Source organism: Acinonyx jubatus, chromosome B3, assembly GCF_027475565.1.
Source record: "Acinonyx jubatus isolate Ajub_Pintada_27869175 chromosome B3, VMU_Ajub_asm_v1.0, whole genome shotgun sequence".
NCBI lineage: Eukaryota > Metazoa > Chordata > Mammalia > Carnivora > Felidae > Acinonyx > Acinonyx jubatus.
The window spans coordinates 45,745,726-45,767,630 of NC_069386.1; the positions used below are offsets into that span (position 1 = coordinate 45,745,726).

At 39.9% G+C, this 21,905-nt stretch overlaps 1 protein-coding gene across 8 annotated transcripts in view; it reads left to right on the forward strand.

Annotated features, from left to right (window-relative positions):
* Positions 1-21,905, forward strand: part of ALDH1A2 (aldehyde dehydrogenase 1 family member A2) — a 130,074-nt gene that overhangs the window by 69,516 nt on the left and 38,653 nt on the right. For all 8 annotated transcript variants that reach the window (XR_003423103.2, XM_053223965.1, XM_027067357.2 and 5 more), the window contains 4 exons: positions 1,921-2,050; positions 14,235-14,296; positions 16,311-16,439; positions 16,566-16,679. Coding sequence is in view for 7 of the 8 variants with exons in the window: in XM_053223965.1 (XP_053079940.1) it covers positions 1,921-2,050; positions 14,235-14,296; positions 16,311-16,439; positions 16,566-16,679 (435 nt within the window). In the remaining variant the exon portion in view is untranslated. The remainder of the gene's footprint in view (positions 1-1,920; positions 2,051-14,234; positions 14,297-16,310; positions 16,440-16,565; positions 16,680-21,905) is intronic.

Here is a 21,905-nt window from a genome sequence, read left to right on the forward strand (position 1 = left end):
CCTATTAGAGACTCGGAAAAGCCCTAGTCACTATTTCTCAGATTTGTTTAAGCCTCAACACTATTTTTCTGGCTAATCTATCAGTATCGTGCAAAACTGAATTCTTTGGAACACTTGGAGGGAAATGGTGGTCTGCAGGCTTATGTCTTCACTGGATTATGATTTCTTCAAGCGTGAGGACTATATTTTACTTCTTTTGTGTTCCTGGGACATAAATGGTCAGGTAGAGAGGGCATATAGATTGTCTGTAAGTGTCTGTTTAATTGAGTGAAATCTATACAATATTTACAACATTAGACTAGAGTGTGTGTGTATATATATGTGTACACATATATATATACACACACATATATATATACACACACACATATATATACACATATATGTGTACACATATATATATACATATATATATACATACACACATACTGCAGTTATATTTTCATGTCATAAAATTCACATGCCATTCTTTTTTGGACATATGCCTCACCGTGATCAGTTCCCTTTTGCCATTACACTTAAATGAGATTTCTGTTTTTAAACACTCCTCAGGCCATGGGAGGAGTGATTTTTAATAAGAGATAGCCTCTGGAATAGACAGGAGCTTCTGACCAGAAAATGAAGTTAACACCTCATCCAAGTAAATATAATTAATCGAAAATAAACATAGGGCTGGCAACCCTCAGGTGAAATTGGCTGTTGTCAACAGCTCATTGGGACCATGTAGGTGGCTCAGATTCTGGTGACTGACTGCACTTCACTCTATACTGTGTGGAGCTTGGCTCTGTGCTGGCTGCCTGGAGAACATAATGCCCATCTCCTGAACATATACATGTTCTCAAAAGTACTGGGAAATAATTGGATTCCCCTTGGTAAAGGTGAGCCAATGTACAGTGATAAGTGATGGCATCTTTTAAAATGAGTCCTATCTTATATGCACGTGAGTCCCATCAGATCCTTACCCGCGTGAGTGGGTATGTTGCCCTGTAAGTGATTGTATTTTTATGTCATCGAATGGAGAATATTTCCATCTTAGTTTTGTCAACGCTCACATCATTTTCACACCAGTATGAGTAATAAAGTGTCCTCACAGAGAAGGACATGAGATTATAAACATATGTTTTTGCTTATTTTTAATTCATTAAACTTGTAACACCTTCAATATTTCTCAAGTCTAAATACTCCTTTCTCATTTCAGTGTGTCCATGTGGCTTTTTATGGTTGTTGCTACAATTCAAGCAGTTTAGGAACACCTCGTTCAAATAGAAACATTGGTAATCTACAACTGCTCAATATGTCTATTTTTATTCAATGGAACAGATACTTCACTTTTAATAGGTAATGGTTGTTAACATAAATATTTACCAAAAAGCAGCCCTGAAGTTGTTAAAGTGTGAGCTTCCCTAGAGGAGCTCTTGTTTATTTGATGGTAATAAATAAAGTCACTGTGCACGGTGGATATTCCATTTCTCAGCAGGGGTCTTGGCAGCGGTGGAAAACGCTTTATATTCTCATCAGTTGCATAAAGGCCCATGTCGCTGCTCCTCTTTATGGATTCAGATTACTGGTCTAGACTCCAACACATCCCCACGCAGCTCTGATCATTAATATAACAGAAGCTGGTTTGACAGGCAGAACATTTCTTTATCGTTAGTTGAAGAAACGTTGTGTTTATGCATTTGGATAGTGGTTACTGGAGACGCACAGGCACAAAAACATGTGCATCCATATTCATTGTGGTTTTTACTAGAGACTTACCTAAACTGGCAGTACTAAAAAATCTTTTCATTTGGGAAATCAGAACTGACCAGGTATGAATCACTATTCGTATTCATTCACATTCTCGCTCTTCCATTTTCCTCTGCTCTAGAGATTATTTTGTGTGTCACTGGAAAGTTCTCTCCATTTCTTTTCGTACAGACCATGGAATCCCTAAATGGTGGCAAACCGTTCTTGCAAGCTTTTTACGTGGATTTGCAGGGGGTCATCAAAACTCTTCGGTACTACGCAGGCTGGGCTGATAAAATTCACGGGATGACCATTCCTGTAGGTAAGTGAAATCTGAGCACATCGAAAGGGAAACCAGAAACACACTCACCATCCAACACAAACAGTAGCCCCATAGAATGCAGATAGGAGCAACTCGTGTCAGACACATTACATATGAACCAAACATATTACATCACTAACTCTGACAACATCCCTGTTTCTGTATGTAGACAGTGTACATATAAGTGCAGGGACAAGCCACTTACATCACTACAGCAGTCGGCTGAGGCACACGTATGGGTTTGTCTGCTGCTAAGTACTCAGCACTGTGCTACGTTAGGTGCTGGGAGTGTGGAGAGGTATTGGACGTGGGGAAGTCGGGGAAGTTATTAAGGACATTAAGACTTGGTCCTTTCCTTCCTGACCGTGAGATCTACTTATTTGGAAGAGGACACTCTAAATGTTAACAATTGTCTCTTAGAGGAGAGATTGTGGATAAGTTATTTCTCTTTTTTATATTTTTCTGTATTTTCTGTAATAAGCATGAATTACTTTTTCAATCTGTAAACACAACAGCCATCCTTTCTTTTAAGATCCAGGTTAGGAGAGAAAACCAGCGGCACAGAGATCTCTATGGGAGAGTTACAGTTAGGTGCTGAGTTGTGTGGCCTTGCCTGTCAGTGGTGTAGTCCTTTAAAGGAGAGGGCAAATGTGCAGACTAAGTCAGTGGACAGGTCCCAATCTGCACATGAGGTGCCAGCCATCCAAATGCCAGATTGAGAGCTTTCACAGCAAGCCCAAGGGGAAGGCTCTATTATAGCATCCTCACTGACAGAGGAAGTAACTGAGGGCTAGTGAAGTTAAGTAGTTTTCCTAATTCACCAGCAAGCAAGCTGTAGAGCCGAAATTCTGACATTAGAGCCTGGTGAATCACTTCACTAGCTGATCCGTTTTCAATACTGGGAGGAAGAGGTAGGACAGGAAAGGGAATGACTGCAGGAGATGTGAGGGTGTTGGTAGTGGTGAGCAGACATAAGGACAGGAAATACATCTTCACCAGTGGCTCCTGGTGGCTGCTAAGTACCGTGCCCAGGCCTCTACCTAGGTTCTCTGGAAAACAGCCTGCTTTCCGTGTGCATCCTAGGAAGTGTGGAAAGCAGGGCTGGGCACTTTGGAGTGCTCCCTGAGGCCCTTCCCAGGCCAAGGGGTTGGTTTACCTGGAACGGGGGTGGCCGGCAGATAGTGCGGTGGGCTTAGAGCAGTTCTTCTCAAACTTCGATACACATACGTATCACTTGGGGTCTTTGTCAAATGCAGTTTCTGATGGACTAGGTCTGGGGTGAGACCTGAGGTTCTGCATTCCTAACCAGCTGCCAGGTGATGCCTGTGTGGCTGGTTCTCTGCCTCGAGCAGCGAGGAGAGGGTACAGAGACTGGCACCAGCCAGCGGCTGTTGGGATGCTTCATTTAGGCATGGGGCAAGAGGAGGAGTCACAGTAAGAGTGGAGAAGGGACAGAGATGAGACTTCAAAGGTCTATTTTAAAATTACCTCCATGATATACAGCAACATGTGGAATGTTAGCCTTTAGAAAATGGGTTTGCAGTTACAGACACTCTTCCTTGCCACCCATAGGTTTTCCTTGTTCAGTATGGAGAAGATTGCTCTTAGGGAATGTCAGACTCTTGGTTCAGTTTTGTCTGTGAAGATTTTACAGAATTCCTGTTCTCTAGCATCGCTGGCAGGATTTGGGAATGGCCTGAGTAGAGCAGGGTTACTAGGTAGTGTGAGCATATCTGTTGGAGGGCCTGAGAATTACAATTTTTGTTAAAAACAGGACATGTGTCTTCCTTCTTAAGCTGGCCTTTCCTGTTTCAAGGCAGAAATGTAAATTAACAAGACCAAAGGCCCTGGTGTTTTTTGCATGCCCTCCCCTCGCCGTTTCACTATTAAAACAAAATGTGTTTGGGGCATTTAAATATCTTTTTTAATGACTTATAAAGAATCTTAGAAATGAGGTGAAACAGAAGGCTGTACACATAAATCTCTATTTGGCCTAACAATGTCTTGGTTGTCTTTTTCTTTCTTAGGAGAGAAGACCTTGATAAGATAGAGATTTATCGAGTCTCTGATGTTTGATGCCTTATTTTACTCTATCTGGCAAGAGGTGGTGTGTGTATAAGCCTCACTGTTTTCATGTGATGCTCTTTGGAGTTCCTGAGGATGTTGACCTAGGAGTTAGGAATACAGGGCTCAGAAAAGGCTTTCACAGAAGTCCCTCTCACTTTTATTCACACACTGGTGTTCAGCCTGTGAAGGAAAAAAGTGAGAAATTTTCTTATATGCTAAGTAGTTTTTAGTTTCCCTGTTTTCTTAAAGTGTGTTTAGAGGTGACGTGACTCTCAAGGGAGTCAGGAGAAGGCAGTACTCCTAGGAGGCTGGGGATCTGAGATGTAAGAGCTCTGGCTGTGGTGCTCCAAGCAAATGAGGGAAGGACGGAGGCCAACATGAACTTGGCAGCTTTCCTCTCTGTTCCAGGTTTAGGTATATTTGAGCTTGCCTGTTGTAGGCTACTGAGAATTCTGCTCATAGGCCCCTCTGACTAGTTCAGTACTTAGGGATTCTAGCTGGACTGAACCCGGGGTGGGAGAGCATAGGGGAAAATCAGGAAAAGGGGGAGGGGTCATTATTATTCACTTATTTATTCTCAGATATGTTCAGTCAATCCTTTTGTGTTTGTCATTTGTAACTCCATAATTTATCATCAGCTTGGTTTTGTCCCTTCTCAGGCTTTTCCACTGAAATCTAGAACATAAGGTTATTAGTCTCTAACCATGAGGTCTTCATTGTGTTACATACATTTCTCTGTGAAATACCTTAATTTTACATTTGGAATTACAACGTAAAGGAATAATACATATTTGCACAGTACTTGATTGTGTAAACTATTTCACCCCCAGGACCTATGTGATTCTGTGTATGATCCCTGTGAAACAGTTTGGGTTTTAAAAGGTACTCCATTTTACAGATAAGAAAATGAGACAGCAAGGATTTAGTGTCTTGAACAAGGTTACATGGCTAGTAAGTGGCAGGCCTGAGATTCAAACCCAGATCTCTACTGGAGGCCCTCTTCTTATGGAGACTGGTTCAGTAGGACAGGATGATGAATAGGCCAGTCACCCTGGTGAAGTCTTTAACCTTCTGAAGGTTTTTAGATCAATATGCTTTTTATTCTCGTTATTCATGGTAGTTATGTTATGTAACGTCGGCTTGCACACTGAATCAGCAAATACCAAATCGTTGCTTCTAGAGGACATATGGGAATGAAAAGCACAGTTTAATGAAAAGCACAGTTCTTTCTGGTCACCTGTAAGAAGTAAACTGGAAAACTGTTTTGTTTTATTTTTTGAGAAAGCGCTTGCACAGGTGAGAGATACCATGAGTGGAGGAGGGGCAGAGAGTGGGAGAGAGAGAATCCAAAGCAGGCTCCGTGCCCAGCGTGGAGCCCGGTGCGGGGTTCCATCTCACAACCCTGAGGTCATGACCTGAGCCAAAATCAAGACATGGACACATAACCAACTGAGCCACCAAGGCGCCCCAGAAAGTGTTTTTTTAATCTCAAAAATATAAGATTACTTAGTTTCATTGAAGGATATTCTGTGGTTCATCCAGTTTAGTATCTCTGACACTAAAGCATGAGAACCAAAAAGAGCAGGAGGAATTACACTATTGTCTCTTTCACTCCTTCCCATTTAGGAAGGCAGGACAGTCTGCCAGCTAATGGGAAGAGCTCTTCCTTCATCTCCTGTATCAGATAACAGCTTCAGCCTCTCAGTCATTCACTCTTTGCTTCATACAGTCATTCATTTTTTTGTTTTGTTGTGTTTTATTTGTGTGGGAGCATCTGCTCTGTTTCATGTCTTGTATAAAGCACTGGAGATACAAAGGTGAGTAAGTAAGATGTTCAAAGAATAGTAAAGAAAACAAGCCAATGGGCAAACAGTTGCAATATAGTGTAGCTCATTCAGCTATGGAGGCATGAAGTTCTCCACTGGAGAGGCAATTCAGCCGGTAGTAAGGCTTCCTGGAGAGGGAAGCGGGACGTACAAGATGAGTGGGCACGTAAGTGAAAATGGAGGAGGCCATCACAGGTGGTGGTAATAGCCTGTACAGAGCATGGAGGGAGGAGAGTACGGTGCGGTAGTGGATCTGAAAGCGTAGCTGGGTTGAGAAGACCCTGGGGCTCTGGGGCCTGGAAAACCATGCTGCAAGTTTTATCACAGCAATGGTGAGTCACTGAATCATTTGAAATAGACAAATGCCTTGAACCAAATTGTGTTTTACAAGGAGCACTTTGATTATATAATGGGTGCTTAGAACAAGGACCTGCTTTTCCCCCTCCCCCTGAAGGGTAAGTTAGAATATTTGGGAAGAGGAGAAGTGGGTTATGGCATTAGCACTTTGAACTCTCCACTGGACAGCTCTTTCTCCCTCTGAATCGAGAGATTCTCCCATCCCTCTCTCTTCCCTCTCATGCAAGGCCCACGGTCGGACATTACCACAGAATTGTGCGGTGTCAGTGTGATTGACAAGGGTCTCAGTGTTGTTCACTTGACAGCACTGGCTTTTATTTCCTGCCGTGGTACTCAGCGGAGCTCTTCTTTCTGACCATAAATCCTGTGCTTTGACCCTTTTACTATGGCAGCTCCTAATTATGCTGATAAATAATAATCATTACTGTGATTTATTGATCACTTCGTGCCCATTATATCATCTCTAATCTCATAGCAGCCCTGCAGGGGAAATGTTATTTTCCCCATTTTGGTTATTTTTAACCTAAGTCAAAATCCTCTGCTTCTTCTCATGTCCACAGACTCCTTGTGATGGAGGAATGATCCAAGCATGTTTCCAGTTTACTGAGGGAGACTAATTGATCTGCACTACGTATGATTTTTCTCTGTTTAACAATTGTTGGTTTTATTGATTTTGTGATATGTAAGCAGGGAAAATGTAGTCCATGCTTCAGGCTAAATCCTGACATCAAAATGGCCTTAATGATACATTAGAACAAGCTAAAAACTCCACCCAGATCATATGTCATTATTTGTCCACTACACCCCCCCATCAGTTTTACCTTTTAAACTAAAGAAAAGGCTACAGATGTGCAAGGCACTGACTCAAATCGTAAGGTGTTGCCTTCAACAGCTGACTCTAGTGTGCACATACAAAGCATGCATATGGTGAGATCTTTTGTTCACTCACTGAGCTTGAGGAGAAGCAGGGTCCTCAGTGGTACCTGAACTGCTGGCGACAGGAAGTTATGAAGTCTGCCTCACATGTAGCCTCTTTGAGGAGGTTTGACTACAAAAGACCTCCTGGGCCCCAAGGCCAGTCCACTCATTTCTCAGACAAAGAAACTGAGGTCCAGAGAAATCATCTTTTTTTCAAGACTGCATAATAGTGTTGTGGTGGAGTTAAGATATCTTCATGACAGACTCAGGAACGCTTCATCTGACTCCTGAGAAGCTACCAGCAGACTCCCGGAAGAATAGCGTTAACACTGCTGTGTACTAGCATGAAGTCTCAGTGATTGTGTAGGCATTTATAGAGCTTATCATGATAGTTGTAAATGTTCAGTGAGGTCTTTTCAGTGTCAGAATACATAGGTATCTGCTAGGGCACATGATGGAATAGCTCATTGTTCCTGCTCTAATCGTTTAATACTGGCATCATCAGAGGGGTTACCAGCTCTTCAAAAGGTAACTGTGCACCCAGATTAGAGATTGGAAGATGACCTACCATTCACTGAATTGTGTTACATATTTTTATGCTATTAAATAAACTCACTTTTAGTGTTAACAGGTATATAAAATTTGCTGCAGTTCTTAAAATACTCTTAGTATTGTAACTGGGGTCTAGTTCTTGAGGTCTCTATTAGATAAATTTCTCCTCAATTTCTGGCACATTTTAGATTTTTATGATTTTATTGACAATACAGGTTTTCTAAACATACTGTAGTTCATGTAGAGACTGCCAGTGGCAGATATTCCTATGAGAATAAACATTCTGTAAAACAAAAACAAAAACAAACAAACAAAAAGATTATTTCAAGCAATGACAAAATCTGCCCTAAGAAGTAGTGATAGGGGCACTTGGGTGGCTTAGTTGAGCATCTGACTTCACCTCAGGTCATGATCCCACTGCTTGTGGGTTTGAGCCCCACATCGGGTTCTGTGCTGACACTCACAGCTCAGAGCTTGGAGCCTGCTTCAGATTCTGTTTCCTTCTCTCTGCCCCTCCCCCGCTCAAGCTCTATCTCTCTCTCTCAAATATAAATAAAAACATTACAGATTTTTTTTAAAATAAAAACATAGGTAATGATAACTCTGAAGGAATAATACAAATAATAAAGTTGTTCTAAGTAACTGAATAATTGCTGTCTCTTCTGTGTAATTAGACAAGTTCCCATCAAAGAACATAGAACAGTGGCATGATATTTTCCCAAATACAGAAGAGGCTGATTCTGTTCCTCATTTCTAAGGTCAAAGACTTTTCTTAATACAGTTCTAGAAATGGCTCAGTCTAAACATTGTCAGTAAAATGTGATCCATAGTTCACCCAGATTAATGGTATAATAAAGTATTTGATTGTAAGATTTTTATATTCTTCATGAGGTGTAAACATTCAAATATAAAAACACATCAGAGAAGTTGCCTCTTGGTGTGTTTTAAAATAAACTTTAAAAAAAAATTTTTAATGTTTTATTTATTTTTAAGATTGAGAGAGACAGAGCATGAGAGGGAGACACAGGCTCAAGGCTCTGAGCTGTCAGCACAGAGCTCAACGTGGGGCTTGAACTCATGAACTGTGAGATCATGACCTGAGCTGCAGTTGGACGCGTAACCAACTGAGCCACCCAGGCGCCCCTAAAATAAACTTCTAAGAGAAGTACCTGTTACTCTGTCTTTTTTTTTTTACTTTTTTGAGTGCAATAGAAAAGAGGCTGAGAGATAAAATTCCTATACATGTGATTTTGTGTTTCTATTTTGGTATCTCCTCTCTTCTTTAGTTTTCTGCACCATAGTTATGTTTTAACTTGTTGGCTCAGAACGTTTTTCTGGTATTCTCATCAAATACAGCCCTTTCTCTCTGAGTCTGAGCTCTCTCTGTAATACCCCATATACGTAAGAAGACCTAAGATCATCATAGCCTTAAAACGGAGTATCTGAGTTTGGGTGGCGATTTTTTTTCTCTATCAAGCTGAAGCACTTTATAGCACAAAGCTAAAGAAGTGAAGGGAACAGCTTTTTAAGTCATCTTGCCAGATTTAGAGGACATTATTAACATAAAAGGTGGGAAAATGGGCTGTTCCTTTCTCTTAGGCAGGGAAGAGTTCTCGGTGTGTACCCTCTTAGGAATATGAGAGACAGAGAGAAGTAACACTGTGACCACTTTGAGTTGACTCTGCTTCTATGAAGAGGAGAGAGGCACTCAGTCCTGGGCTGCCCCATCTCAGGGGATGTGGTGTTGCACTGCAGTGTTCCCTTTAGATCTTACCTCTTGGAGTTTATGTGAGTTCTCTGTGTCCTCATACCAAATCCCCACAGAATCTTCTTCACTCTTCACAAAAGCATTGTCTTTTCCCCCTCATTTGCACTCCATGACATCACATCATACTCTTGATTTTGTGGTTTGTGATACCCGTCTAAATCCAACACTCTGTTCACAGGAAAGTCTTACAATGTTTCTAAGGGCAATGAACTGCAAGTCTGATGACCCAGATTCAAGTCCAGAAGCCACAGTTTAGCCAGTTAAATCACTATAGACCTTACCACTGTGTGCCATTTTTTTTCTTGACTTAGAAAATGTAGATAATAACTGTTGCCCCATCTTTTCCATAGAGTTGTTTTCAGCACGAAATGAGATAAGAATGTGAAAATAGTTTGTAAAGCTTTATAGAAATACATGTGTTTTGTTCTTATTTTAGTATTTTTTAAATATTAAAAAGATGGATCAGATTCTCCTCCACTTAAACTCCTTGCAAGCAAATGAGGAGAGTTACCAGAGCTAAGCAAACAGCGAGTAAATAGAAATGAACTCAGCAACTATAAAGCAGCTATAAGTCATCATGATACACTTGGAGCCTGGGCTGTAGATCAGAAGCACCATAATCACCTGGGAGCTTGTGGAAATGCAGACTCTCAGGTCCTGCCCCAGACTTACTGATTCAAAATCTGCATTTTAACAAGCTCTCCAGGTTCTTCATATACACCTGTAAATTTGAGAAGCACGATGGGCTATACCACCTGGCACTGGAGCATGCAAGGTGATTCCACACAGTAAAGTAGTGAACATTTTTTATCTGAATTATTTGGTTTGAAGTAAATATTGCTAGCTCACGAAACCTGTTGCGTCATAGATTTTTTTTAAGATGAGTCTAACAAGTAGCTATTTACATATTTTTAAAAGCTGATTTAAGAAACCTTTAATAGAGTAAGTGATACTTGGATGCGACAGAAATTATGAGGGTGTCTCTCAAGTGATTGGCCTTTGGGTAACGTCAGTGTAGAAGCTTGGTGGGATTCAGGGCAGGGCCATAGTGCTGGAAGGACCTGTGGTGCCACTAGCCCTAGCCAAGGGCTCACGATTGCCAGGCATCCTAGGTCAGACTAGGGGTGTCCAGAATTATCTTCCACTAACCAGATGAGAATACAGACTGAGCTCAAGGCCAGGGCCCCTTCATGTCTTTCACTCAGGATTTTTTGAGGAAGAGTTCAAGCACCGAAATACCCTTTATTTCTTTATTTCCTGCTTAGAGGAGCTGTGGGGATAGAAGATCCTCTAGTCCATTCTTTGTACCAGCCTTTAGCTAAATGTCAAGTCTGTGGACAGTTCCTCCCAGAAGTGTTCACTCCCCATAACTCAGTTTCTCCTGGGACACACTTACAGAGTCAAGTTCAATTCCTTATGAGGCCAGCTTTGTAAGATTTTGCCTACTTTTTTTCTCTTCTTTCATTTTTTCAGTAACTTTCAAAATTATGTAAGGAATACAACTAAATTCTCCAGTCATTAGAATGTAGAGGGGGACACGCTCCATCTGAACCGCTCCAGTTTCCCACATGTGCTGCCCCCGGAAACGCCTGTGTTGTCCTTGAGTTCAGGTTCCCATCTTCTCAGCCCATTCGCATGCCTTCTTGACCTGACACTGATTCTGTCATTTGTGATTATCCATCCGAAGCCATCACCTTGGCCAAATTACAGTTGGGAAGGATTTCCATGTGAATGAATCCCTCTAGCCTCTTGATAAGGGTTATTGCTCCTCATGAAAAAGCTTCCAGGAGGAAGAGCCTGGCATCATATTTATATCTTCCATACACACAGAGAAGTGAAGCAGTAAAAGGTATTGATATTAAAAAAAAAAAAGAACCTTTTCAGAGATCTTAAGTTGAAGAAGGGTAGTAACTTGCACTTTTGTAAAGAATGATGTCTATGAGGGGGCGCCTGGGTGGCTCGACTTCAGCTCAGGTCATTATCTCACAGTTTGTGAGTTTGAGCCCCATGTTGGCCTCTGTACTGACAGCTCAGAGCCTGCAGCCTGCTTCTGATTCTGTGTCTTCCTCTCTCTCTGCCCCTCCCTCCCTCTCAAAAATAAATAAACATTGAAAAATTAAAAAAAAAAAGAATGATATCTGAAACTTCTTGAGTTGTCTGCATGCAAAGCTAAGATATTTGATTTGATTTTTAAAATATCACCCAGACTTATTGTCATCCAATGGCAGTTTCCACCTTTGGGCTATTCTTTGTTTTAATGGAGATATGTTCTAAAGTAATTTCTATAGTTGTTGAATGCTTGCATATTTCCTAATTTCTTCCATTTGAATCAAGATATGTAAAACAAAATTCAGGGACAAGCAGCAGATTAGGAAAAAACTTCACATATGCATGTGACAGAGACCTGATTTCCTTAATATACATATGTAGAATCCTTCAAATAACCAAAAGGTTGAATGACCCAATAGAAAAATGGCAAAAGATATCAATTTGAAGGAAAAAAAATTGAAAATGGCCAGTAAACATGAAAAGCTTTTCAAGCCAAATATCTACCATTCGTCACAGATCAACACAGGTCGCCAGTTTGCACCTGTCAGGTTGACTGAAATTAAAATGTTTGAAAAATCACAATGTTCAAGGATAGGGAAAAATACCATGTTGTTGGAGTTACAAATTGTGTGACTTTTAGGGGCACCTGGGTGTCTCAGTCAGTTAAGCATCCAACTTCGGCTCAGGTCATGATCTTGTGGTTAGTGAGTTCGAGCCCCACGTCAGGCTCTGTGCTGACAGCTCAGAGCCTGGAGCCTGTTTCAGATTCTGTGTCTCTCTCTTTCTCTGCCCCTCCCCTGCTCGTGTGTTCTCTCTCTCTAAGAATAAGCATTTAAAGATTTTCTTAAAAAATTGTGTGAGTTTTCTGAAGGGTGATTTGGCAGTATTTATCAAAATGTAAAATGCATATTCACTTTAATCATGCAATTCTCCAGATATGCAAAGATCATATACAATGAGCCTGTTTAAAGCGTTATTTATATTAGCCTAAAGGGAAAGCAATTTCTGTGCCCCTCAGGACAGTTCACAGCAGTACGGTTATGCAGTGTGCCAATGAAATAGCATTCAGCAGTTGAAAAGATGTGTAAGCTATATATGAAAACACGTGAGAAAAAATTCAGAAGATTGTGAGTAATATGATCACATTTATATTTTTTAAAAAGGCGGGGCAGAAATAAAAGGATGCTGTATATACTTGTATGTGAAAAAAAGTTCTGTGAAAAGACCCAGAAGCAACAGATTGCTGCAGATTCTGGGAAACGAGGTTCAGGGGAGAGAGACCTTCAATTATTTTTAAATGCATAATTTTGTATTTAACTAAAACAATTCTGTGTGAGAACTATGAGTGGCTTAGTTGTGTTGAGAGACAATGATAAACCATCACGTTCTTTCTCTTCCCCCAACCCACACACTCCTGTCCCTACTTCATCCTTAATAGGAGTGTTCGTCACGAGTAGTAACTGAGGGTCTTCGCTTTACTGGGAACAACTTTTGAGACAGAAAACAAATATGAGGGAAGTGGCCACAGGGTTGGCAGGTGAGGGAAAAACAAAGACATTGTCCAGTACCAGCACTGAAGAGCCATATGCTAAAAGCAAGCCATTCTTTGGTTATTTCAATTAACCATTTAAAATAATTCAGATAAATATAATGGCATTTCTCTAAAGAAAAATTTGGTTTGGATTTCCTGGGTAATTATTCCAATTGCCTATTGCTCCTATAGGGAAAATAAGGTTATTAAATTGTCCTCATTTCCATGGCTAATTTGAGGGCAGAGTCTTTGGGTTTTTGATGGAATCTTCTTTGACGCGGACTTTTGACTTCTTGAAAGATGCCTGAAGATGTCTGGCTTCCCCAGTGCCCAGAAAATCTGTTTTGACACCTGGATTGAGTTACAAAAAAGACCTTACTTTTACTACTCACCTTTTCTAGTTGCCTGCCATTTTAAACTTACCCAGTAACGTGTTACTTAGTTTTGTTTTTGTTTTTTTAATAGTGCAGAAAGTTATTTAAAATGTTAAGGTACCTCAGCTTTTAAAGAACTGTTTTACATTTAAGTATCATTTTAATTTTTTTTAATTGTTTAGAAAGTTTTATTTATTTATTTTGAGAGAGAGACAGTACAAGCAAGGGAGGGGCAGAGAGAGAGAATCCCAAGTACGCTCTGTGCTGCCAGTGCAGAGCCAGATGCAGGGCTCAAATCCATGAAACTGTGAGGTCATGACCTGAGCCGATTCCAACAGTTGGACAGACGCTCAACCATCTGAACCACCCAGGCACCCCCATTTAAGTATCATTTTAATACTTAACATAAAATTTAGAACTTACTGTTTTCTACTTCCCAGCCCCCCTCTTCCCATCTTCTCTCCCCTCCCCCCACCTCCTCAGAAGACTGTTTCTAGTGTCATAAACTTGTCTTTCATTTCGCCTTTAAGGTTCCCTCATCAGTACCCTGGGTGTCCAGGAGCCATATCTGGAGCTACCCCAGGCCAAGTGATAAGCTCTTCTACCGGCTTTCCTATATGGTTGAGTAGGATGTTTTCTCAAACTTTATTTCTGGTTTTGTGGTTGCCACCCAAATTCTCCCTCTGCAGTTTTTTTTTCCTAATCCGAATTCTCTTGTCGTGATCCTGCTCATTTCTTTCAGATGGAGATTATTTTACTTTTACAAGACACGAACCCATAGGAGTGTGTGGACAGATCATCCCGGTGAGTGTATCTCCTCACGCCTCATATTTATTTTCATTTGAACCAGTTCTCTTAGAGATACATAAAACATGGACCTCAGGAGGTGTGCTTTCCATTACTGGGGGAAAAAAACTGAGCTCATGTTGTTGACATATCTTTAACAGCCTCCCTGCAAATGCTTATTTGAACAGGTTAATAGGGTTTCGGCTCCGTTACCAGGAGTTGAGTTCTCAAGCCGTGGAATTCTCATGATTAAAATAAGCAAAGCAAAGCCCAGTGTATTAATAACCTGCCCTTGGTTATGGATGTCCATTCTGCTTATGGAAAATTAATGCTTTGTTATATTTGCTTGTTTATTTTTTAGAACTCTGACTCACCATCTTTCCAGGCATATTGTTTTATATGGTCTTTTAATCCCATTCTTTCCCACTGTTTCTTTTCACAAGAATCTAGATAGAAGACTGTACAGAAGACACAGCAGTACAATTAACGTCACGGTCATAATTGAAACCATGCCGGGCTGTTGTATGTCTTGTAAAGGGAAATAGATGTAGTGCTTAGTGTTTGGATTGGAACATTAAACATTGTCTTTTTTTCCCCCTTTCTCTCATACACAGCCTTGGCACTGTACAAAACATCACCGAATCTTCCAGCAGTACTAGTAATCATTCTGGCAAGGATTTCAGGGGAGGCTCAAATTAAACTCTTAAAGCACAGACAAGAAATTTTCTCTTTTCAAAATATAGGAGAAGGTAATCTTTGGCTTTGGGGGCCAAAGATCTTTGAGAGGTATTAGTACTTTTTTAACTGATCTGCAAGCTGTGGGTTTCTGTGAAATTTATTAGAGAATGGAACAGAAAATGAGAGGTTGGTGTAAGTTCTGCTGCTCCTGTACCACCCAGGGTAATCCCATTTGGATCAGAACAGGGGTGAGGTCTGTCACCTCAACTGCGGGAACTCAAACCTGCTCGCCTTGCCCTTCCCCACACTCTTGGGGCTCCAGCTTTCACTGCCAGGACAAGAGCCACTTGTCAGCCAGCTCAGCCTCAATTACCGCACTCCAAGATTTATATACTGTAGATGGAATTAAAACATCACTGTGGACTCCCAAGTTTATAAACAACCAAGGGGAAAAGAAATTGGGTGTTTGGTGAAGGCAAGACACTTGTATATTTTTGCAAGCTTGCCAGGGCCAGTGGGAATCTCTCAAGGGTGGCAGCTGAGATGCTTCAGGCAGAAACACACTGTGGTCAAGGGCTGAAGCAGGGGACCAGGATTTCTGTCTTCTTTCTTAGTGAAACTATCAATGACACCTGATAGTACTGAGGTTCATCCCTGTGCTTATGACAATACAAGCTTAATGTGCTTTTAAAATCCCTTTAAACCATTTTAGGCCCCCAATTCAGATACTCAACATATATTTTTCAGTGTCTGTTAGTTTTATTTTGCAATAGAAGGGAGACAAGTGAAAATTGTTGCATCCTCATCAGTAGGTGTGCTTTCTTTTGTGTATGTTTTGTGACACCACATGTCTATAAAGAAAAGGCACTACCTTGAAATACACATTAACTTAAATATAATTCACAGCTGGACTTTTCTCATCTCACTCTTCCACACTGAAGAGCTCTGAAGCCAGTCTGAAATTCCTGGTGTAAAAAATCACAAATGCAAGAGAGAGTTTTCATAGACAAGTGCTTAACTGGAACCAAAATCCGATTTTAAAAACATAAAACGACAGCAATGAACAGCCAAAACAAAGCAAAGAAAAAATTCAGACTCCCTTTTCGCCAGGAGATTTCTTTTGGTAGTTGGGCAGTTGGGATATAATAATTTGCCCAATAGAAAAGGAGAGCTTTTCCAGGTCGGTCCTATTTTCTTCTTAATGAAGTAATTAAAATATCCGAACATCGATACTTGGTGGTGGGACAAGATTTATGTTGAGGCCTCGTCTGAGAAATCTGAGCAGTCACAGCTTGAAAACAAAACAGTAGAGGAATATTTTTTCATTTATCAACCTTGAGTTTCTTCCTTTCAGTGGAACTTCCCCCTGCTGATGTTTGCTTGGAAAATTGCTCCAGCTCTTTGCTGTGGCAATACAGTAGTTATTAAACCAGCAGAACAAACACCACTCAGTGCGCTCTACATGGGAGCCCTCATCAAGGAGGTAAGAGAAACCAACCTTGGGAGTGGCTCCCACTCCCCTTGTAGTTGGGGCCTACTGGAGCATAGCCGATTTAATGTGCTTCATCAGCTTTCACAAGCCACGTTTCCTCCAATTCTGTTTTGTTAGGCTGGCTTTCCGCCGGGAGTCATCAATATTTTGCCAGGATACGGGCCAACGGCTGGGGCGGCAATAGCTTCTCACATTGGCATAGACAAGATTGCATTCACAGGGTCAACTGAGGTAGGTACTTGAGAAACCATGGGTCAAGGAACAGTCCTGCAAAGGAGTAGAGGGTTTGAAAGAAAACTGGGTATGTTATCTACAGGCTGGACACCAAAAGAGCAGCGAGTACCCAAGCCCTCAAAGGGGCAGCATTGGTATCATAGCTAGAATGCTCGCGAATGTCAAAGTAAAGTTGTGCGTTGATCTTTTGATGTTGCAGGTTGTTGAGTGTTTTTTTGTGTGATGCCATCTTTATAAACCTGTCCCGGGAGGGGTGGGGAACCCTATTATATTTTGAAATAAAAGGAACACTTATCAGAGGCAAAAAGAAACAAACAAAATCTGTCCCAGAAGCTGGGGTTCTAAGCACTTTTTGGAGTCAAGAGCATTAATGGCAGAAGCAGGTTAAGAAGCTGGAAATCTAGTCTCCAGTTGAGATTAAAATGGAAACACAGTTCTCTCTCCTCATTATTTCACCACATCCTGTAGGTGCCATTGGCAACTGTAACTATGTCCATGAGCCATAGGGATGGTAAAGAGCAGGGGGTCAGACAACGTCTCTTGGAAAAGGCCAGCTAGTAAATGTTGTAGACCTTGTAGGTGGTACCGTTTCTGTTGTGACTACTCCACTCTGCCCTTGTAAAGCATGAAGCAGCTGTAGGAAATGTAGAAGCTGAGCATGGTGACGGGCTCATAAAACTTTATTTATAGATCTGAAATTTGAATTTCATATAATTTTTACACATGCCAAAATATTAATCTTCTTTTGATTCCCACTCCCAACCATTTAAAAACAAAAAAACTGTTTTTAGTTTGAAGGCTTTACTAAAGTAGGCAGGAGGCCAAGTTGGGCTCATGGGCCATAGTTTATTGACCCCTGATACAGAGTCATAAGTCTGCTTAGAAAAATTTTTTTATAAAATGTTACTACCAGTGTCTTAGATTCAAGTAATAGAGATAATAAAAAAGAGAGTCTGATTCATTGTTTCAAGTAGAACTTCACAGATGACATCACCTTTGAATAAAGCATGTTTGTAGATCTCGAGGAACAGTGTGCCACCCAACAGAAATACAGTGAGAGCAACATTTGTAATGAAAAATTTGCTGTTAGCCACATTTAAAAATTTTTGAAACAAGTGAAATTAATTTTAATAATTATTTTATTTAACCCAGTATATCTAAAATACTCATTTCAATTTATGGTTAATATAAAAACATCATTGTCACAATATTTTGCATGCTCTTTTCAGTTCAAAGTCCTTGACATCTGGCATGTATTTTACATTTACAGCACATCTCAATTCATTCTAGCCACTGTGTGAGTGCCCTGTAGCCACATGTGGCTGGTTACTACCACGCTGGATGGCACAGTCCTAGGGGCCTGATTATATCAGTGCATTTAATGATACTTGGTTAAATTGACTCATGTAAAAAAATGTCCATAAGAGATTGGTTAATAAACCTGAGTATTAACTTATAGTTAGAGAATCTTGAGTTTTCTGTTTGTAAAGAGTTAATCTTGTTTCCAAACCTTTTATTCTAGTTGTACTCATTATAGTAATTCGCAATTTTAATGAAATATGTAAACCAAAATGTGAGTGTGAAAGGAAAATTTAGTTCCTATTTAAACTAAGTCTAGTGTCTTGAAAAGATTTGCTAAGAGCTAGATGCCTTAGAAACTGCAGTCAGTTAGGACTGGGCAAGGCAATAATAAAAAAATTGGGGGAAAATATAATGCTAGATAGAATGTGCACCTAGATCGTTTTGCAAATATTTTTAAGTCTTTGCTCAAATTTCTTTTTTAGTTTTTTAATGTTACTCATTTTTGAGAGAGACAGAGACAGAGCATGAGCGAGGGAGGGAGAATCTGAAACCGGCTCTAGGCTCAGAGCTGTCAGCACAGAGCTCTACCCGGGGCTCGAACCCGCAAACTGAGGTCGTGACCTGAGCCCAACTCAGACGCTTAACTGACTGAGCCACCCAGGCACCCCAGTCTTCATTCCACTTTAAGGAAACTGAAACCAGAAACCTTAAACAGTATTTTGGGAGTATGGTTTCATCAGAAAGGACAGGTGAACCTATAATTAAAGTTCTTAGTTCTGTATCAAAAACTAGAGAATGAATTAAAATGAAATACTTAAGGATCTTTCCCTGCTTCAACCTCTTTATATTAATCAATCGGCGGTCCTGATTGAGTCAGTTAAGGGCTTTCTAGTATAATGTATTTTTGTAAGTTTATTTATTTTGAGACAGGGGGTAGGGGCAGAGGGAGACTCTGCGCCATCAGGGCTTGAACTCACAAACCCTGAGATCATGACCTGAGCCGAAATCCAGAGTTGGATACTTAACTGACTGAGCCACTCAGGTGCCCCTGTAATATTTTTTTTTTAATAAAAATGAGATCGTAATATATAAAATGAGATATGGCACCTTGTATGTCAGTACGCATAGATCTCTTTTATTCATTTTAATAGCTGAGTAGAATACTCTTGCATCAGTTTATCATAGTTTAATTAATCCTTGCTAATGTACATTTCAGTTTTTTGGATTTTTTTTCACTTTTTTTTCTCTATTATACAGACCACTGAAATGAAAATCTTTGGAGATCTAAGTGAAATTTTGTTCATATACATATTAGACATTCTACTAGATACAGTTTAAAAGTGAAATTATAAAATAAAAGGATGTTTATGCTTTAATTTGCTTATTACCAAAAATGCATTAGAGTGATGTTTCATTTATAAGATCTCATATATTAAGTATGTTAATCTTTTGTTCCTTGTAGGATTTGCAAATACTCTGCAAATATTCTCAAATATTCTCATGTATTCTCTTCGCTTTTATTATTTTCTTTTTAAATAGAAGTGTTTGCTCTGCACAAGTTTTTAATTTGTCTCTAGTCATATCTTTCATTCTTTTCATGGCTTCTGGGTTTCCGGCTGTCTTTAAAGAAACCCTTTTAAGATTATACAAATGATCCTTAATATTTTCTTTTATAGTTTTGTTTTTGTTTAAATCTTTAACTTGGTTGGAATTTATTTGCACGTGTAATGAAAGATGAGACCTAAGTTTGTTTATTTTTTATTTTTTGAAGTATTTATTTAAATTCCAGTTCGTTAACATACAGTGTAGTATTAGTTTAAGCTCTACAATTTAGTGATTCAACACTTCCATACAATGCCCGGCTCATTACAGCAAGTGCCCTCTTTAATCCCCATCCCTTATTTAACCCATCCCTCTACCCATCCCCTTTGTTTGTTCTCTATAAGAATCCATTTCTTTTTGTCATTTGTTTTTTTAGAGAGAAGGAACATGAGCAGGGGAGGGGCAGAGACAAAGGGAGAGAGAGAATCTCAGGCAGACTCCACATTCAGCACAGAGCCTGAGGTGGGGCTTGATCTCCTAACCCTGAGATCCCTACCTAAGCTGAAACCAAGAGTTGGACACTTAACCAGCTGCCCCTCAGGAGGCTCCAAGAGTCTCTTTCTTGATTTGCCTCTCCCTCTCTTTCTCTCTTTTTTTCTTCCCCTTTGCTCCTTTGTTTTGTTTCTTAAATTCCGTATATGAGTGAAATCATATGGTATTTGTCTTTCTCTGACTGACTCAATTTGCTTAGTATAATACTCTCTAGCTCCATCTATGCTGTTGCTAATGGCAAGATTTCATTCTTTTTTATGCCTGAGTAACACTCCATTATATATACATACCTATACATACATACATACATACATACACATCCCCTACTCTTCTTTATCTGTTCATCAGTGGATGGATACTTAGGCTGTTTCCATAATTTGGCTATTGTAGATAATACTGCTATTTTATAAACATAGGAGTGCAGGTGTATCCCCTTGAATTAGTATTTTTGTATTCTTTGGGTAAATACCTACTAGTGTGATTGCTGGATCCTAGGGTAGTTCTATTTTTAACTCTTTTAGGAAGCTCCATACTGTTTTCCCGAATGGCTGTACCAGTTTGCATTTCCACCAACAGCGTGAGAAGGTTCCCCTTTCTCCACATCCTCACCAATACTTGTTTCTTGTGTTGTTTATTTTAGCTATTTTACAGGAGTGAGATGATACCTCATTGTACTTTTAATTTGTATTTCCATGATGACCAGTGATGTTGACTATTTTTTTTTATAAATGAGTGTTTATTACTTCAACACCGCTTATTAAATACTCTATCCCTTTGCAGCTAATTCGAATACAACATTAACATTATATGATAAATTTCCTTATATACATGCTTCTGTTTTAGGACTCAAAATGTTGTCTATTTTTTCATTAGTACCAGATTCTCTTAATTACAGGGTTTTGAAAGATGTTGCAGTATGGTAGGCAAGATACCCTCTGATTTGGTTTTTCAAAACCTTTTAGCTATTCTTCCCGTTCTTTCAGGTAAAATTTCAAATTGATTTTCTTTTTATTAAATTTTTATTGTTTTTTATTTATTTTTTGAGAAAGAGACAGAGAGCAAGCTGGGGAGGGGCAGAGAGAGAGAGAGAGAGAGAGAGAGAGAGAGAGAGAGAGATACAGAATCTGAAGCAGGCTCCAGCTCTGAGCTGTCAGCACAGAGCCTGACGTGGGGCTCGAACTCACAAACTATGAAATCATGACCTGAGCTGAAGTCAGAGTCTTAGCTGACTGAGCCACCCAGACGCCCTCAAATCGATTTTCTAAACACTTTGCCTTCCTCCCAAAAACTCTCATTGAAATTTTGACTGACATTGCATTATCTGTGTGTAATATTGAGGGCATGTGCTTTCTGTGCGAGATTGACTTCTCATCTGGGACATCAGGCAAATCTCTTCATTTATCTGTCAGTCATGCAGGGTTTTTAAAGTCACAACATCATGTATCAGAAAGTTAAATTGACGCATGACCTAAGCCTTCAGACTGGACAAGAAGTGGCCTAGTGATATCAGCAAGAACGTAAGCACTTGTTTCTGGGCTGCTTGAGTTCAAATCTCTGTATTGCCATTTAAGATTTTTTTCAACTTTTTAAAAAACTTCACTGAAGTATAATGTACACACAATAAAATATACCCATTTAAGTACCAGATGCACACAAAATTCATCATACTCATTGCCCAAATCAAAATACAGAACATTTCCATACTCTAAAAAGATTTTGCATGTCTCTTTGTGGTTATCACCCTTGGCCCCAGGCAACCCACTGATCCTTTTTATATTTCTCTAGAATTTTATATAAATGGAGTAATACAATATGTACTCTCCTATG